The sequence below is a fragment of the Cetorhinus maximus genome, chromosome 14 (assembly GCF_964194155.1).
Source record: "Cetorhinus maximus chromosome 14, sCetMax3.hap1.1, whole genome shotgun sequence".
Taxonomy (NCBI): Eukaryota; Metazoa; Chordata; class Chondrichthyes; order Lamniformes; family Cetorhinidae; genus Cetorhinus; species Cetorhinus maximus.
In genome coordinates, this window is record NC_135892.1 from 89794172 (window position 1) to 89810759 (window position 16588).

At 46.7% G+C, this 16588-nt stretch overlaps 1 protein-coding gene across 1 annotated transcript in view; it reads right to left on the minus strand.

The window, feature by feature from the left end:
• stpg4 (sperm-tail PG-rich repeat containing 4) overlaps nucleotides 1-16588 on the minus strand; it is an 86392-nt gene that overhangs the window by 67859 nt on the left and 1945 nt on the right. Inside the window, exon 2 of the mRNA XM_078557209.1 lies at nucleotides 5744-5998. Coding sequence (XP_078413335.1) covers nucleotides 5744-5998 — 255 coding nt within the window. The remainder of the gene's footprint in view (nucleotides 1-5743; nucleotides 5999-16588) is intronic.

Below are 16588 nucleotides of genomic sequence, written 5' to 3' on the forward strand. Positions count from 1 at the left end.
CCCCTGCTACTCCCCCCAGTGCCCTTGTTGTTGCACTGCCGCCCATGTCGAGATGGTGCAGTCCAAATCTGGGCCTCCTAGGGCCAGAGCTGCTCGAGGTCATCTACAAAGTCATCTGCAGTCTCTCCCCACTGAAAGTCAGTAGCCTTCCAACATCCATGCTGCATTCAGTCGAGTAGCACTGCATAGGAGCACTAGGACAAATAAAAGCACATTGAGTCCATGGATCAACCCTGGTTCAATGCAGGAGGACATACCAGAAACGGCACCAGGCATGCCTAAAAATGAGGTGTCAACCTGGTGAAGCTAACAACACAGGACTACTGGCATGCCAAACAGCAGAAGCAGCATGTGATAGGCAGAACTAAGCGATCCCACAACCAACGGATCAGATCTAACCTTTGCAGTCCTGCTACATCCAGTCGTGAGTGGAGGTGCATAGCTAAACAACCAACTGGAGGAGGCTCCACAAATATTCCCATCCTCAAGGATGGGGGAGGCCAGCACATCAGTGCAAATGACAAGGCTGAAGTGTTTGCAACCACCTTCAGCCAGAAGTGCCGAGTGGGTAATCCATCTCGGCCTACTCCTGAGGCCCCAGCATCACAGATGCCAGTCTTCAGCCAATTCGATTCACTCCATGTGGTATCAAGAAATGGCTGAAGAGCACTTGATACTGCAAAGGCTATGGGCTCTGACAATATTCCGGCAATAGTACTGAAGGCTTGTGTTCCAGAACTTGCCACGCCCTAGCCAAGCTGTTCTAGTACAGCCAAAACACTGGCATCTACCCGACAATGTGCAAAATTGCCTAGCTATGTCCTGTCCACAAAAAGCAGAACAAAACCAACACAACCAATAACCACCCCATCAGTCTACTCTCAATCATCAGCAAAGTGATGGAAAGTGTCGCCGACAGTGCGATCAAGCAGCACTTACTCAGCAATAACCTGCTCACTGATACTCAGTTTGGGTTCTGCCAAGGCCACTCAGCTCCGACATTATTACTGCCTTGGTCCCAACATGGACAAAAAAGCTGAACTCAAGAGGTGAGGTGAGAGTGACTGCCCTTGACGTCAAGGCAGCATTTGACCCAATGTGGCATCAAGGAGCCCTAACAAAACTGGAGTCAGTGGGAATCGGGGGAAAACTCTCCACTGATTGGAGTCATACCTAGCACAAAGAAAGATGGTTGTGGTTGTTGGAGGTCAATCATCTCAGTCCCAGGACATGCGTGCAGAAGTTCCTCAGGTTAGTGTCCTAGGCTCTTCAGTGGCTTCATCAATGGCCTTCCCTCCAACATGAGGTCAGAAGCGGAGATATTCACTGATGATTACACAATGTTCAGCTCCTTTCCTCAGATACTGAAGCAGTCCGTGTCCATATGCAGAAAGACCTGGGCAACATTCAGGCTTAGACAGATAAGTCACAAGTAACAGTCGTGTCACAAAACTGCCAGGTGATGGCCATCTCAAACAAGAGACAATCTAACCATCTCCTCTTGACATTCAATAGCTTTAACATTACTGAATCCCTCACTATCAACATCCTAGGGTTTACCATTGACCAGAAACTTAACTGGACCAGTCATATAAATACTATGACTAGAAGAGCAAGTCAAAGGCTAGGAATTCTGTGGCAAATAACTCACCTCCTGACTCGCCAAAGGCTGTGCACCATCTACAAGGCACAAGTCAGGAGTGAGATGGAATACTCTCCACTTGTCTGGATGAGTGCAGCTCCAACAATGCTCAAGATGCTCAACACCATCCAGGACAAAGCAGCCCACTTGATTGGCACTCCATCCACAAACATTCACTCCCTCCACCACCAATGCACAGTGGCAGCAGTGTGTACCATTTACAAGATGCACTGCAGTAAGTCATGAAGGCTCCTTCAACAGCACCTTCCATACATGTGACCTCCACCACCCAGAAGGACAAGGGCAGCAGATGCATGGGAACACCACCACCTGGAAGGTCTCCTCAAAGCCATTGCTTGGAATTATATCACTATCCCTTCACTGTCACTGGGTCAAAATCCTGGAACTCTCTCCCTAACAGCACTGTGAATGTACCTACACTTCATGGGACTGCAGCGGTTTAAGAAGGCAGCTCACCACCACCTTCTCAAGGGCAATTAGGGATGGACAATAAATGCTGGCCCAGCCAGCGAAGCCCACATCCCATGAAAGAATAAATAAATCAAAGATAAACCCTCAGGAAACGCACAAGTGTAATTGGTGGATGTTTGTAAGCAACATGGCATGGTTTGATTTATAAATGTGGTTTGAATGTTTATTTTGTGCAGGCTTTTATTTCTGCATTATGTCTAAAGGAACACTGTGATGGTCAGTAACACAGGAAAGGTAAGGTATGGGACTGTGTGTGAATTGGGTTTGCATTACACGTCTCGCAGTCAGGTGAGGTAATGACAGACAGCCGGCCAGAAAGTGGCTATTCTGTAGAAGAGTCATATTGGAGTCAAAACGTTAACTTTGTTTCTTCTCTCTCCACAGATGCTGTCAGACCTGCTGAGTTTTGCCAGCATTTCTATGTTTATTTCAGAAAGTGACTGGGTTGGCTGCCTCCTCCTTTCCTCCTCCCTCATCTCAGCTGGTCACCGAATAGCTGGCTTTCCCCTCATGATGTTGAAGTTGTGCAGCACGTAGCTGATCACCACAAATATTGACATGTGCTCTGCCGAGCAATGCCTTGCTTCTCCAGAATGGTCTAGGCAGCAGGAGTGTTCCTTAAGTGCCCTGATAGCCTGCTCTATCATACTCTGTGTAGCAGCACAGCTTTCATTATACACATGCTGCCCATGCAAGTTATGTATCGAAGTCACAAGTCATGTGGTCAAAGGGTAGTCCTTGCCACCATCTGGCAGATGGCACAGTGGGCTGTCACAAAGTGAAGGCATCATGACAGTGCCAGGATACCAATCTTTGACCTGCATGATACTCTGTGTATGATTGCACACCAGCTGGATGTTGAGGGAGTGTAATCCCTTTTGGCTGCAGTACATCTCAGGGTTGACATGTGGCATCCACAAAACAATGTAAGCTCAGTCAATAACAAGAAGCAACATGGGGAAGCCTACAATCCTCACAAAGCTGTGTGCTCACTCCACCTCCCTGACAAGACTGTGACTCAATACCAGAGGTACTACTTTGGAGTTCAATGCTGCAGCTCCTTAAATGGGCGCAGCTGAACATGTGTTCAGCAGCAGGAAGGAACTCTCATCAGTGCTATTTAAAGGGATCATAAATTACTTTCAGGTTAGTTGCTGATTGGTTTTTTTGTGATTCAAAGGACAAAGACCTTCATGACCATGGTCATCACAACTACTAGTAATGCCAGCCTCTCCCTATTCTAAGGCTGTAGATGTGGCTGCAGCAGTTGGCAGGTTCCAGTGACGACATCAATGATGCAGAAACACCTGACACACTGTTCCTCATTCAATAAAAATCTGGAATTAAAAGTCTAATGATGACCATGAAACCATTGTCGATTGTTGTAAAAAACACATCTGGTTCACTAATGCCTTTTAGGGAAGGAAATCTTCTGCCCTTACCTCGTCTGGCCTACATGTGACTCTGGACCCACAGCAATGTGGTTGACTCTTAAAAAATGCCCTCTGAGCAAGGGCAATTAGGGATGGGAGAATGGCTCCCTGAATATCCTGGCTGAATGTAGCCTCCTGCTGACAGCCCTTCCACCCCTCCTCCACCCTCTTCCACCAGCCAGTCCTACTCTGTGTCAGCTCTGCTCGTTCTCCCTGTCAGGCTAGAGAAAAGGGGAGGATGTATACAACTGCAGTCATATCTGGGAGTAAGTGGTTTCAGATCAAAGCCCTACAGCATGTTTTTTTTATTCAATCATGGGATATAGGCGTCGTTGGCTAGGCCAGCATTTACTGCCCATCTCTAATTGCCCTTGCTCAGAGGGCATTTTTTAAGAGTCAACCACATTGCTGTGGGTCCAGAGTCACATGTAGGCCAGACGAGGTAAGGGCAGAAGATTTCCTTCCCTTAAGGGCATTAGTGAACCAGACGTGTTTTTTTTTTACAACAATCGACAATGGTTTCATGGTCATCATTAGACTTATAATTCCAGATTTTTATTGAATTCAAATTTCACCATCTGATGTGGCGGGATTCGAACCCGGGTCCCAGAGCATTACCCTGGGTCTCTGGATTACAAGTCCAGCAGCAAATATGCCACACCACTCTCTGCAGACTTCCGTGGCTTTAAACAATGTTGGAAACCACCAAACACTTCTACAACTGCAGCAAGAATCACAGAAAAGTCAATCAGCAACTAAGCTGAAAGTAGTTTATGATCCCTTTAAATAGCACTGATGAGAGTTCCTTCCTGCTGCTGAACACATGTTCAGCTGCGCCCATTTAAGGAGCTGCAGCATTGAACTCCAAAGTAGTACCTCTGGTATTGAGTCACAATCTTCCTACTCTACACAGTTCTGACAGATGCTCACTGCATCCAGGTTAAGACCCTCACCAAAATGAGCGGGTTTCTGTTAGCAGAATGTGGCTTGCACCAGAAGTGTGTGCATGCACTAGCTGCGGATACCATTTTGAAGGTAAAATGGCACTCAGTGCTGCAATGTCAGGTGCTACCAAGTCAAATTTCAAGGCCGATAGACAAAAAGTGCTTGTGCAATGAAATACATGGCAGTAAGAACATCAGCCAAGGGTGATTAATGGATAACTTCAGTGCAAGCGAGAGTAATATACATAGGTTGAGGGATCCATTAACTACTGTGTAGAAAGTTACCAGTTAATAAAGCCTGTTCTCCAAAGAAGTTAAGAACAGTTAGGTCAGGAAGTCTTAATTGAGGGAAGTAACTTTGGATTGAACAACTACAATTGTTTACATGAATGGACTGTGTTCAAAAGGATTTGGGAATAGATACGTTATGAGGTGGTATCTGTGACATGCATCTTTGATGTACGCAAAAGATGGCAATATCATCCATATGACCATGGTTTTCAGTGTAAATAAAAACAGAAAATACTGGAAGTACTCAGCACATCTGGTAGCATCTGTCGGGAGAGAAACAAACTTAACATTGCAGGTCGTGACCTTTCATCAGAATATAACCTGAAAGGTTAACTCTGTTTCTCTTCCCACAGATGCTACCAGACGTGCTGAGTACTTCCAGTATTTTTTGCTTTTATTTCAGATTTCCATCATCCACTGTATTTTGCTTTTGGATTATGGTTTTAAATAGTTCTTCAGAGAGTTTGAAAGTTACTGAAACCGAGAAGCTCCTCTCCCATGTATACAGCTAAGCCAGTCACTGTGCTATATAAATAAAATCTGTTCCATTTACTGCACCATGAAATGTCTTGTGTATACTTGAAATGTGTTGTTGTGAGCCAGGATAGGAAAGAAGTTGGTCGTTAACAGCAACCTCCTTAGCCACTCTTCTGCAGTGACTCAAGAAGCTCATGTGTGAGATGTGAGTTATGACCAAACCCTAGGGCAGAATACAATGGACAACAGTCACAATATTCCTCCTCTCTGCCACCTTATTGTGTTGAACTCATGTTTTCCGAGGGCCTCAAAACTATGGAGCTCCTTGCCTGCTTCAGCCTTCCCTTCGCTTCACTTTAAGGTAACTAATGGCCACTTTTCTCTAGATGTTTTAAGAGGTGAACATATAGCTGATTGATTAATAAATTCATAAGTGCACATTTCATTAAAGTAAGTGACGTCACCTTTTGCGATACATTGTGACCAATTTTCTTTTTGGTAGGGTTTTTGAGATCTTGCAGGGACGATTGTTTCTTTCCCATCTCGGTTAAGGCCACTGGATTCTGACCAGGTTTTGCGAGCTGTTCACGTGACTGTGATTCTGACGTGGTAGCACTGGCCCTGCCTTGCGCTTTAAAATTATATGTCCGTTTCACTGGATTTAGCAGCCCCTCTTCGATAAAACCTTTTATGGGATATTTTCCAGGGAATGGTGTATCCTGCAAGGAAATAACATTAGCTAAGTCGAAGTTCCCAGTATAAGCATCTTTGCAGTGGGTCTAAACTGGGTCTTAAGAGATTTTTAAAAAACATGCATGCATAAAATTTGAAATGGAAACAGAATGCGCTGCAAATACACTGTGGGTTATTTGGATAAAGGTAATTAACATTTCCGGTGGAAATATTATATCAGAACTGAATCTTACAAGCTAGACCTTGCACATTTACATTGGTGCATACATTTAAATTAGTGATTTTGAATTCGCTTTGATCTAAAACTTCTCTGGTGCTCAACAACAACTTGTATTTATACAGCTCCTTTAACGTAATAAAAAAGTTCCAATGCATGTCACAAGAGCATTATAAAACAAAATCTGACACCGTATCACATAAGGAGATACTAGAATAGATGACCAAAAACTTAGGTAAAGAGGTCGGTTTTAAAGGAGAAAAGAGAGACTGTAGAGGTGGAAAGGTTTAGGGAAGGAATTCCAGAGCTTAGGGCCTTGGCAGCTGTCGGCATGGCCACCAAGGTGTGCGATTAAAAGCAAGGATGCAGGGATGCTCGTGAGGCCAGAATTGGAGGAATGCAGTTATCTGGAGGGTTGTGGGGCTGAAGGAGATTAGAGATATAGAGGGGCAAGATTACAGAAGGGTGAAAATTTTAAAATCAAGGCATCGCTTAATCAGGAGTCAATGTAGGTCAGCGAGCACAGGGATGATGGGTTTGCAGTGCTTTGAGCAACTTAGGGCAGGTGGAGCAGGGTCTTTGATGAACTTACATTTATGGAGGGTAGAATCTCAGAGGCCAGGCAAGAGTGAATTGAAATAAACTCTAGAGGTAACAAAGGAATGGTTGAGGGTTTCAGCAGCAGATAAACTGAGGTAGGGTGGAATGAGGTGGTTACCAAGGTGGAAGCAGGTGGTTTTAGTGATGGCACAGATAGGTGGTCAGGTCATCATCTCAGGGTCAAATATGATACCAAGGCAGCAAATAGTCTGGATCAGCCTCAGACTATTACCAGGGTCAGGGATGGAGTTTGTGACTAGAGAACAGAGGCAGGCGGCAAAGTCAATGGCTTCAGTCTTCCTAATATTTAGTTGGAACAAATTTCTGCTCATCCGGTACAGGATGGGCATCGTCAACCTACATGTGGAAACTGATGCTGTGTTTTCAGATGATGTTGTTGAGGGGCAGCAAATAGATGAAAAATAGGAGGAAAAAGATTAGATCCTTTGGGAACACCAAAGGTAACGGTCTGGGGGCAGGAAGAGGTGCCGTTGCAAGTGATTCTCTGGCTACAGTTAGATAACAGTAGATGACACTGGAACCAGGTGAGTGCAGTCACACTCAGCTGGACAACGATGGAGAGGCAGTGGAAGGAAGATGGTGTGGTCAACCATGCAAAAAGCTGTAGTCAAGTCAAGGAGGATGGGGTCAGACAGCTTACCTGTTTCAGAGTCAAAGAGGATGTCATTTGTGCATTTGATAAGAACCATTCAGTACTGTGGCAAGGGCTCTCTTATGAATAGCCGCGGTCCTACCCTCTGGAATTATTCATATCTTTTCAACACTCAATCTCTGCTTTTTGACTAGATGTGTTTCTCAGGTGGTTTCCTTGGGATGTTCTTTATGTTAAAGCTGCTATATAAATTCTAGTTATTGTAATGCAAATTGAAATGAAAGTCATCACACTCTCAGAGGGCCATAGGCTGCTCTCTCATTAGAGGGAGATGAGTGGCAGTGAGTATAACCTGAGGGTCACCACACTCGAAAAGTGAGGTTGAGAAGGCGGGGCCTTCATGGATGACCTCAGCAAGTACAGGAGTTGAACCTGTGCTGTTGGCATCACTCTGCATTACAAACCAGCCAACCAGCCAACTGAGCTAATTGACCTTAGACATTGCGTGGCCCAGTTCTGCCAAAAGTTCATTGATAGGGCAACCTCAGTCCTATGTTTCCTTCTCCCCGGATGCTGTCTGTCCTCAAAATTTTCTGCTTTTACTTTGGATTTCCAGCAACAGTGGTACTTTGTTCCTTGTTTTACTGTGAAATGTGTGAAATGTTTTTCTGCAGAACTCTGCAGATATTAAGATTTTTGAGGTTATGTTCTGAAAGTTCTCAAGTACATACAAAGGAGTACTCTTGATAAAATTATAAAGTTTGTAAGTCACACAGATCCACTCCTTATTACCATTAGTTATCCCTGTTGAAGAATAGAAAGGGAATTTTCCTAGACAGGAAGTGAACAGAACCACCCCACCCCACCCAATCCCCTCAAATTGAGAAACTGTGTGGGATGCTTGGCAGATACTAACTGTAAGGCTTCATTTGCATCCTGCCAGCCAGTTGCCCATCGAAGTACAGGTACCTTTATTGCAAGTGGATTGGAGTACAGGAATAAGAATGTCTTGCTACAGTTGTACAGGGCTTTGGTGAGCCCTGTACATGGGTGGGATTTTCCCCTCAATGCACGAAGTGTGGCAGCGGGTGCGAAAAATGGTGTTCTACCCACCGGCTGCAATGGCAGGTATTTGCACTGTATTTCCCGCTTCCCGCCACGTTAATTATGCACACATGAGAAACATGCCAAATCGTGGCCGGGCGGCCTCTGATTCGTCCGCCCCGCCATGAGCTCACCGCTTCCTCACTCCGAGCACCATATTTAAATGGCACCCATGCAGAGCTTTGCCATTGTCTGCAGCCCAGGACTGCCACAGGTGAGAGAGGTGGACCCAAAAGGGAAGAGGAAAGCTGCACCCAAATTCAGTGACGCCTCCCTGGAATGCTTATTGGGTGCAGTCGAGGCCCGCTGTGATGTCCTCTACCCCCGTGATGGCTGGAGGAGGTCCACCAACCTCATCACTCCGGCTTGGGAGGTGGTGGCAGTGGTGGTCAGTGCCAACACAGCACAGCCACCCAGTGCAGAAGGAGGGTGAATGATCTCATCCGTGCCACCAGGGTAAGTCAACTGCCTCATCACTCTCAGCTCACTCACTCACCAGCCCATCACACAGTCACTACCATCTCACACGCTACCAGTTCAAGGGACATCACCACTCACTCTCTCACTCACACCCTCACATCTCCATCTGGCCTCATACCCTCTACAGTTCATGTCCTCAACCCGTCCATAGCTGGACTCATCGCCCACACATGGCAGGCATCCTTATCATCAGCCCTAGCAAGCATCACACTCTCCATCTGTCTTTATGCAAGACAAGCTCAGACACAATCAAAGCGAGAGGCCTCCGATCAGGGGTGGAGTGGCCAAAAGCAAGGTCTTCATTCCCTATGAGAATCAAGCCATCGAGCTGGCTGGAGAGGACATGAACCGCGTCTGTGCTAATGGTGAGGTGGGCAGCGCAAACCCAAGTGAGGATCCTGCACCAGTTCATCCCTCAACCATACTGTGAGTGCATTGTCCTGTTTTAGAGTCACCTGCCATGCATTAATTATCCCTCCTTTCTTTTATAGGCACCTCTGGAAAGCGTTCAAGGGCATCCACAAGCAAGGCCCTCAGCTCCAGCCCCGACAACACCTCGGATGAGGAACCTGAGGAGAGCGCCATAGAAGACCCAACACATGGCTCACCCACACCCTCCAGCATCACAGAGACACACACCTCAGTGGGACCTAGTCCCAGAGCAGCCTCGGGGTCACAATCTGGTGAGCATAGCGCACAATCTGGTCGACGGCAGGTACATCCGAGGTCACCGGCACTCGGAGGACTGTTCGATGCCAGGAATCTGTGGAATCTGATTCAGATGATGAGCCTCTGGGCTCAGTCCTAAATCAGTTGGTGAAGTTGCAGCGACAATCACGGGAACATCAGGAAGGGATGTCAGCTGCATTCCTCAGTTTGCAATAGGTGATGGAGGAGTCTGCGTTCAGGCTGAGGTGATAGTGGTAGAATGCTAACGCACCGAGGTCAACACTGGTAGGATGGTGGCCACCATGGAGATCTTGGTCCAAGGCATCAGTCCTGCACTGCTGCACGAGCAGCACTCCATCGCTGCGGGCATTGCTGGTATCCATCAGTGACTACATGAGGAGTGGGGGGGGTTGGGCACCTAGGTTTCACTCCAGCTGCCCCTTCTCCTCAAGGAGTCAACCAGGGGCCCTCAAGCACCCACAGGGAGGACCACCAGCATCTGGACACCAGCTGACTCCGGGGACTGTCCGGCTGATCCCAATCCCCTTTTCCTGTGACCCCCATCGCCTCCGGCTCCACAGGCCAAGGAGGGTGCATATGCCAAGCAGCAGGACACCCAAAGCAGGCCGGGGCCCTCCAGATCTCAGCCTTCCAGAGGACACCCGCCAAAGTCATCACAGACAACAGTGCATAAGAGTCAGCAGGCTGTCTCCATCTCCACTGTGGATGTTGGAGAAGCACCAAGACATTGGGGAAGTTAAAAAGATTTAGGATGACAACAGTGGCGTGGGTGTTCACATGCATATAATGTTCACAAACATAAATAGAATCATATCCATTTCACATGTCCTCTTGCGTATGCCTCCCTTTTACGATGAGCTGTGTTACTGTCAAACAGGTGTGATATCATGGTTCCTCCCCCACCCCCTCCCCCGCCCCCGCTTATCACAGATGTCGCTATCATGGGCATCGCCTATGTAGTGTGCTTCTATATCACCATAGTGTGTGGCCCTCTTCCAGATCATTCTCAACATCAGTGATGCTCAACCTTAATGTTAAGTGGGCTTTTATAAGGAACCTCATTCACATGCTTTGCAGGCTTATGTCATGTTTATTCTTGGCTGTGTGAGATTGAGGCAGAGGTGTTCTCCTATCTCGTCTGCATTCTTGAAAGGTGAAGGTGTAGCGTACAAGGAGAATATGTTAACGCATGGAGGAGGGTGATGTATCATCCAACTCCATGTGTCTCTGTCTGCTGGCAGGGTTAGAACCGTAGAAAAGTTATGGTGCAGGAAGAGGCCATTGAGCCCATCGTGTCTGTGCCAGCAAAAAAGAGAAACTAACCTCTCATTTTAACCTCACTTTCCAACCTGGTCCGTAGCCCTGCAGGTTACAGCACTTCAGATGCAGATCCAGGTACATTTTAAATGAGCTGAGCATTTCAGCCTCAACCACCAACTTAGGCAGTGGTATGAGCCCATATTCAGAACTCGTGTGTGCTCCTGTTTGCCAACCACGTTTCTGACTTTCCGAGTGTACATCTGCTAAGCTGACCAATAAGTGGGAGCAACTTGCCACCTCAAGGTGCCGAAGCTCTGCCCCTCTCAGCCACATTATTGCCCTGATGCTCGAACCTACAACCTTGATCGTTTCTCAACCTGTAATTGTCTGGATTGCAGTCACAAGGCTCTTGTTACAATGTTGGATGCAGTGCTGTCCATCTCATCACCTAAACACTTGCCGAGACGTGTGATGCTAATTTCAAATGGTGATATTTGATGGTCAGTAGAGCCTTTGAGCACCATCTGGAACTGCACACTGTAGCTTTAGAGAATAGTGAGGGGAGCACTGGGATAGGAGCAAGGATACTGAAGCTGAAGTCTGCTCTTTATTAGCAACGACTCATGACCTTGAGGGCTTCATGGTGTCTGAGCATTTTGGAGTTCGCAAGGGTCAGGGCTGGCCATGAGAGCACAATGTGTATCTTAAAGAGGAGGCATTTTATTGTCTGGCACGCAAGTGGTTGAACATCGACATTTTCAGGTGGTCCACATGCATAGTAAAGTGAGGATAAAAGTGGGCCAACATCCCTAACTGAGAGTGCCGGGTGTTCATGTGATAGAGAAGAAGGTGACACAGAGGGTTGAATCATCTTTGGTTAGATGCGCACCTGCGGAACATCCCTGGCTGCCTTGGCCCAATTGTCACCTATTAGTTTTGCCATTGACGTAACATAGAATGTGTTGTCCTGTTGCTGGAGATGGATCTCCTTGAGGAGAGTTGTCACATTGAAGGCACATAGCTATGAACCCACTGAGGATAGTGGAACAGCTCCTGGCTCCTGTAGGCTGCTGTTGTAACAGGGATGCTGGAGAGAGGCAGCACCTTCTGAAGTCTGATGCCAGGACTCCCTCCTCCAGTTAGTGCCTCATCTCAGCAAAGACACATGCTCCAAGGCTTCATCATCTTTCAAAGGTCAGGACAATGTGAGCTTCATGTATAACTATTCACTCTCACATTGAAGTGCATGGCTGAAATGAGAGAAATAGCAATGCTGGTGTTCATGTTAGCCCATGATGGAGGGCACTTGTCCAAGAGGGTACTCACTGCCTTATCTGGCCTGGGCTGTGGTCTCTTCCCATTTTCTTGCAGCCTCCACTTCCTCCAACTCAATGCCTCATCCCCTTCGATATCCTCCTCATCGGAGGAGACGTGCAGCACCTCCATTCTGGCATCGGGCAAGTCCTCTCCTCTTTGCAGTGCCAGGTTGTACAGCGCACAGCAAGCCATAATGATCTGTGAGACCCTCTGGGGACTGTACTGGAGTGCTCTACCAGACCTGTCCATGCAATGGAATCACATCTTTAATATCCCTATGGTGTGCTCCACCAATGTTTGGCTACCAGCAGGAGCCTCGTTGTACCTTCCCTCTGCAGGAGTCCGAGGCCACGCATGGGCATCATCAGCCACATCCTTTGCAGGTACCCTTTGTCACCAAGGAGCCATCCCTAGATCCTGTGTGGTCCCTCTAAGATGTCTGGGATCTGTGATCTACTCAAGATATGTGAGTCGTGGATGCTTCCTGGGTATTTGGCGCAAACCTGCATGATAAGTTTCTTATGGATGCAGAGCAGCTGTACATTGAGCGAGTGGTAGCCTTTCTGGTTGACTTGTAGCCAGAGAGCTTTTATAGCCACATGAGTGCAGTCGATGGCTCCCTGCATCTGTGGGAATCTGAAAATCTCAGCAAAGCCCAGTGCTCTGACGCCCTGGCTTGCTTGATCTCTGTCAAAGCTGGCCTAATTGCATGCCTTGGCAAATAAGGCATCAGTGTATGCATTTGCGCATGAGATGTCCTGCAGAAGACCCCAGCGGAGCCCTGGAACGAGCCACTGGCATAGGAGTTGAGTGCAGCTGTTACTTTCGGAGTCAATGGCAATGGATGCCCTCCCAGTCCTATGGTGCCAATTGCTGGAGAATGTGGCAAATGTGAATCATCAGATCTGTGGACATGTGGAGGCGTCAGCAACACTGGTTCTTGCTCATCTGCAGATAAGACATGCGAGTTCTGTCTACCCTCAGTCTTGAGGGCCGCCTACGCACGTTTCTGTGAGCCTCATCCTGTGAGTCTGGAGGGGGCCCTCTGGCCCTTTGGCTTGAGGGTCTTGCTCTTCCCTTTGGCCATCCAGTTGCCTCCGTCACAATCTTCTCCTTCTTCTCTCCCGCCTGTATGCGATTATGCAGACAGCAATAAATCCAGGCTCCATCTTCCTGAAGGACTCCTCTCTGCAGTATCAATGAGAAACATACAAGAGTCAGCATTAGGTCCTCTGCCTGTCCATGACTTGTCAGTGAATGTCGGTTCAAGGGCTTTGTTCCTGTGTTGGCAACTACTCACCCCTGAAATGACGGCCAGAGTGGGGTGCAATTCAAGGTGCTCCCCCCGCCAACCCTGTAACATGACTAACTGCAATGACATTTCTTTGGCCAAGTGCTTGGATGTGCTGCTTTCAGCCCAGGCGCTGGGATCCTCATTCACTGCACTCTAATACTACACTCTGAAATAAACATGAAGGTAAATGTTTAGTCAGGAAATGAGATTATTTGAGGGAGGCCTCAGGCTTCTCTTCTGTGAACCATCCAGTGCCACGATTCTAACACGCTTCTGAAGTTTGTCCAGCCGCCCAATTGCTCTGTAGTTTATTATTCCTCTGGGGAATTTCTATGCTGCGAACAAGAGGTTAAAACAAGGAGATCAATTGGTGCCACTTTGCGGGATTAGTCTCGCATAAATGCACAACGTTGCTTCACTTTCCTGATTCCCTGCGTTGTCACTGAATGCAGTTCAGTTGGGTGCCTCTTTAATCACCCCCCAACCAGTGCATGCACTTGCCCTCCAATCCATCCACAGAGCCCTCGCTAGCAGAGATTCTCCTCATTATAATTTTGCACTGCACCATTGCTGCAGATTCTCTGCTGAGCTCTCACTGTCAGACCATCTTGGGCCTTCCCTGTGAGTATGGAAACCACTCCCATCATCCCGGAGGAATTTAATGTTCAGGTTTCCCTCCCGCCAAGAACTTCTCAATCCTCCCCCTGTATTCTTTGATCCCATTGTGATTGTGATGGATATCCATTTGTTGGGCCCTGAACATCTTAGGGTAGATGTGCCTATGCCCCTTGTGGACCTCACCCCTCCCCATCTTGAGGACATTTGCACAGTCTGACATATACCTACCCCCTCACCTTCTGACACCCTCAAATACCCCCACAATGCCTTCCCCCCCCCCCCCCCCCCATCTGTAGGTTGCAGATAACTCCCCTGACCTAGTGTGCCGCCTGCGGCCCAGTATGATGCCAGAAACTCCGCGGATTGAGGCGCATGATGTTATGACAATGCCCTGTGCACAACATGCTGGGCATGACTGAGGCTGGACTGACATGCTCTCCCCCTCCTTGGACTGGGACAATCTTTGCAAGCTCAACAATGTAAACTGAAGCGCTTCTTCACTCAGCGCTCCTCCCATTCTGGTTCCAAGTGGATTATGTCACTCTGTAACATACTCTCTCCCCATCCTGACACTGAAGACGCTAACTCCCCTGCACTCTCCCCTTAGTCATGTGTCTAAGTGCAACCTACCCCACTCATACACCCAGTACAGCCCCAGCCCTGCTTCCCTTGCTTGACACCAGTTTCCCCCCTTCCCTGGAGCAGCCCTTGCCCTGCAGCCCCTTGCCCTGCCTGCGGCCAGTTTGCTGGAGAAAAAAACATCCTGGGAGAGTCTAGAAATCACAGGGGTAACAGTGATCATCTCCAGTATTTGGAAAATTGGAGAAAAGGAGAGAGAAAAGGACACAGTACCAGAGATACAGGGAGCCTAACAGAAAAATAAAGAGACATAGAGGCACATGAGAAGTGAGAGACTTTCCCTGACATTTGACAAATTAAAAAAATGGTATGAGGCAGTGTCTCGTCCAAACCTGGGCAAAGCTGATAAGTAAGGTGAGTAGACCTTGGCTAAATGTAACTGGAACCCCCAGTCCCCTACAACAAAACAAAATCACTAACAACAGTGACTGCACCAGGCAGATGCACCTAAATACAATCCAATTTCACATTGCAGATTGACAAATGCCCTCGACAGCACTCTCCAGGGGCAATAGGAGCACAATCAGCAAGCCAACAAAGCAGCTTTTATAGAAGGCTATCAAATCTCATGAGGCAGTTCCAGCCATCTGTCATCCACAAGCAATGTGTTTCATTATGACTTGTAATATCAAGTGCATGTGTTTGCAAACAAAAGCCTGTCAAATCTTTTTAGTGAGGCCTTTGTCACTTCCAGCATGTCCTTCATGAGGTTTAATCGGTTTTAATGGTTGTCTTTTATATGAATATTGTTCGTTTTTAAGGGGTCTTACTCTAAATAACAATCTCACAAAAACATTTTTGCTGCAACTTATTTATATTAGTTGACTGTCAATCTCATGACCAGGAAGAGACGTTATCTGCTTGTGCTCACTACCAGGGCAAACATTTAGATAAATTTGCCTTCAGTTTGAATGACATTTGTCACATTTTTTATTTATATTTTATTAATGTCAATTTTTTCTACAGGAAGAATTTGAAAAAGAATTACATTTCAATTATCATATTTAAAAGCAAAGTATAAATACATAAACCCTGAAAAAAAAGCATATTAGGCTAGGCATTGAAATTGTTTCCCCAATGACTGAAAACAATAAGCATTGTTAGCCAGTCTTACTAATCAAAAACACTTCATTCCATTGTGTTGTAATATCTTTGATTTTGATCCCAAGTTGAAGTTATATAGCATAGGCTTTTCCCTCTGGTTGTGAATAAAGGAAAATACATCAGGGAGAGATGATCACTTTCAGTTTTCTTTAAACAGAAAGCTGCAAGTCCAACTTTAATAAACTCACAAGATTAGAATGCAGGAGGAATTTTGTTGCAGTCAAGTAAGATGACCCCCTGGTAGAGTCAAGATCTACTGATTAAAGTGTTTTAGTTCAGTCATACCTATTGCTCTGTCTATTCACTTCTTGCTAAATAAACTAGAGTAACAATTTGTTTCTGGTTTCATCTCACCAAATGTCAGTCTACCTTCAAACACATCGGAAAACAATCACGTGGAGGCCCACGCAAAAGACATGAATACCCAGTTAAGGTCACAATGAGTTACACCATTAATTGGTTAGATATTAGACAGTGCGGGCACACCCCTAAACGTTTAGAAGCTTTAGCTGTTTATAGGAGGAACTAAAACCACTGTAACGGAAAGAACAAATACAAGATCTAAACGTGTAACAGTGTCCATTAAAACCATCGAAACTCCAAGTACTTAATAAGCTCAGTTGACTTCACACTGGAGGTCATACTTCACACAACGTCAAGCCCAAATGATATAGTAGACC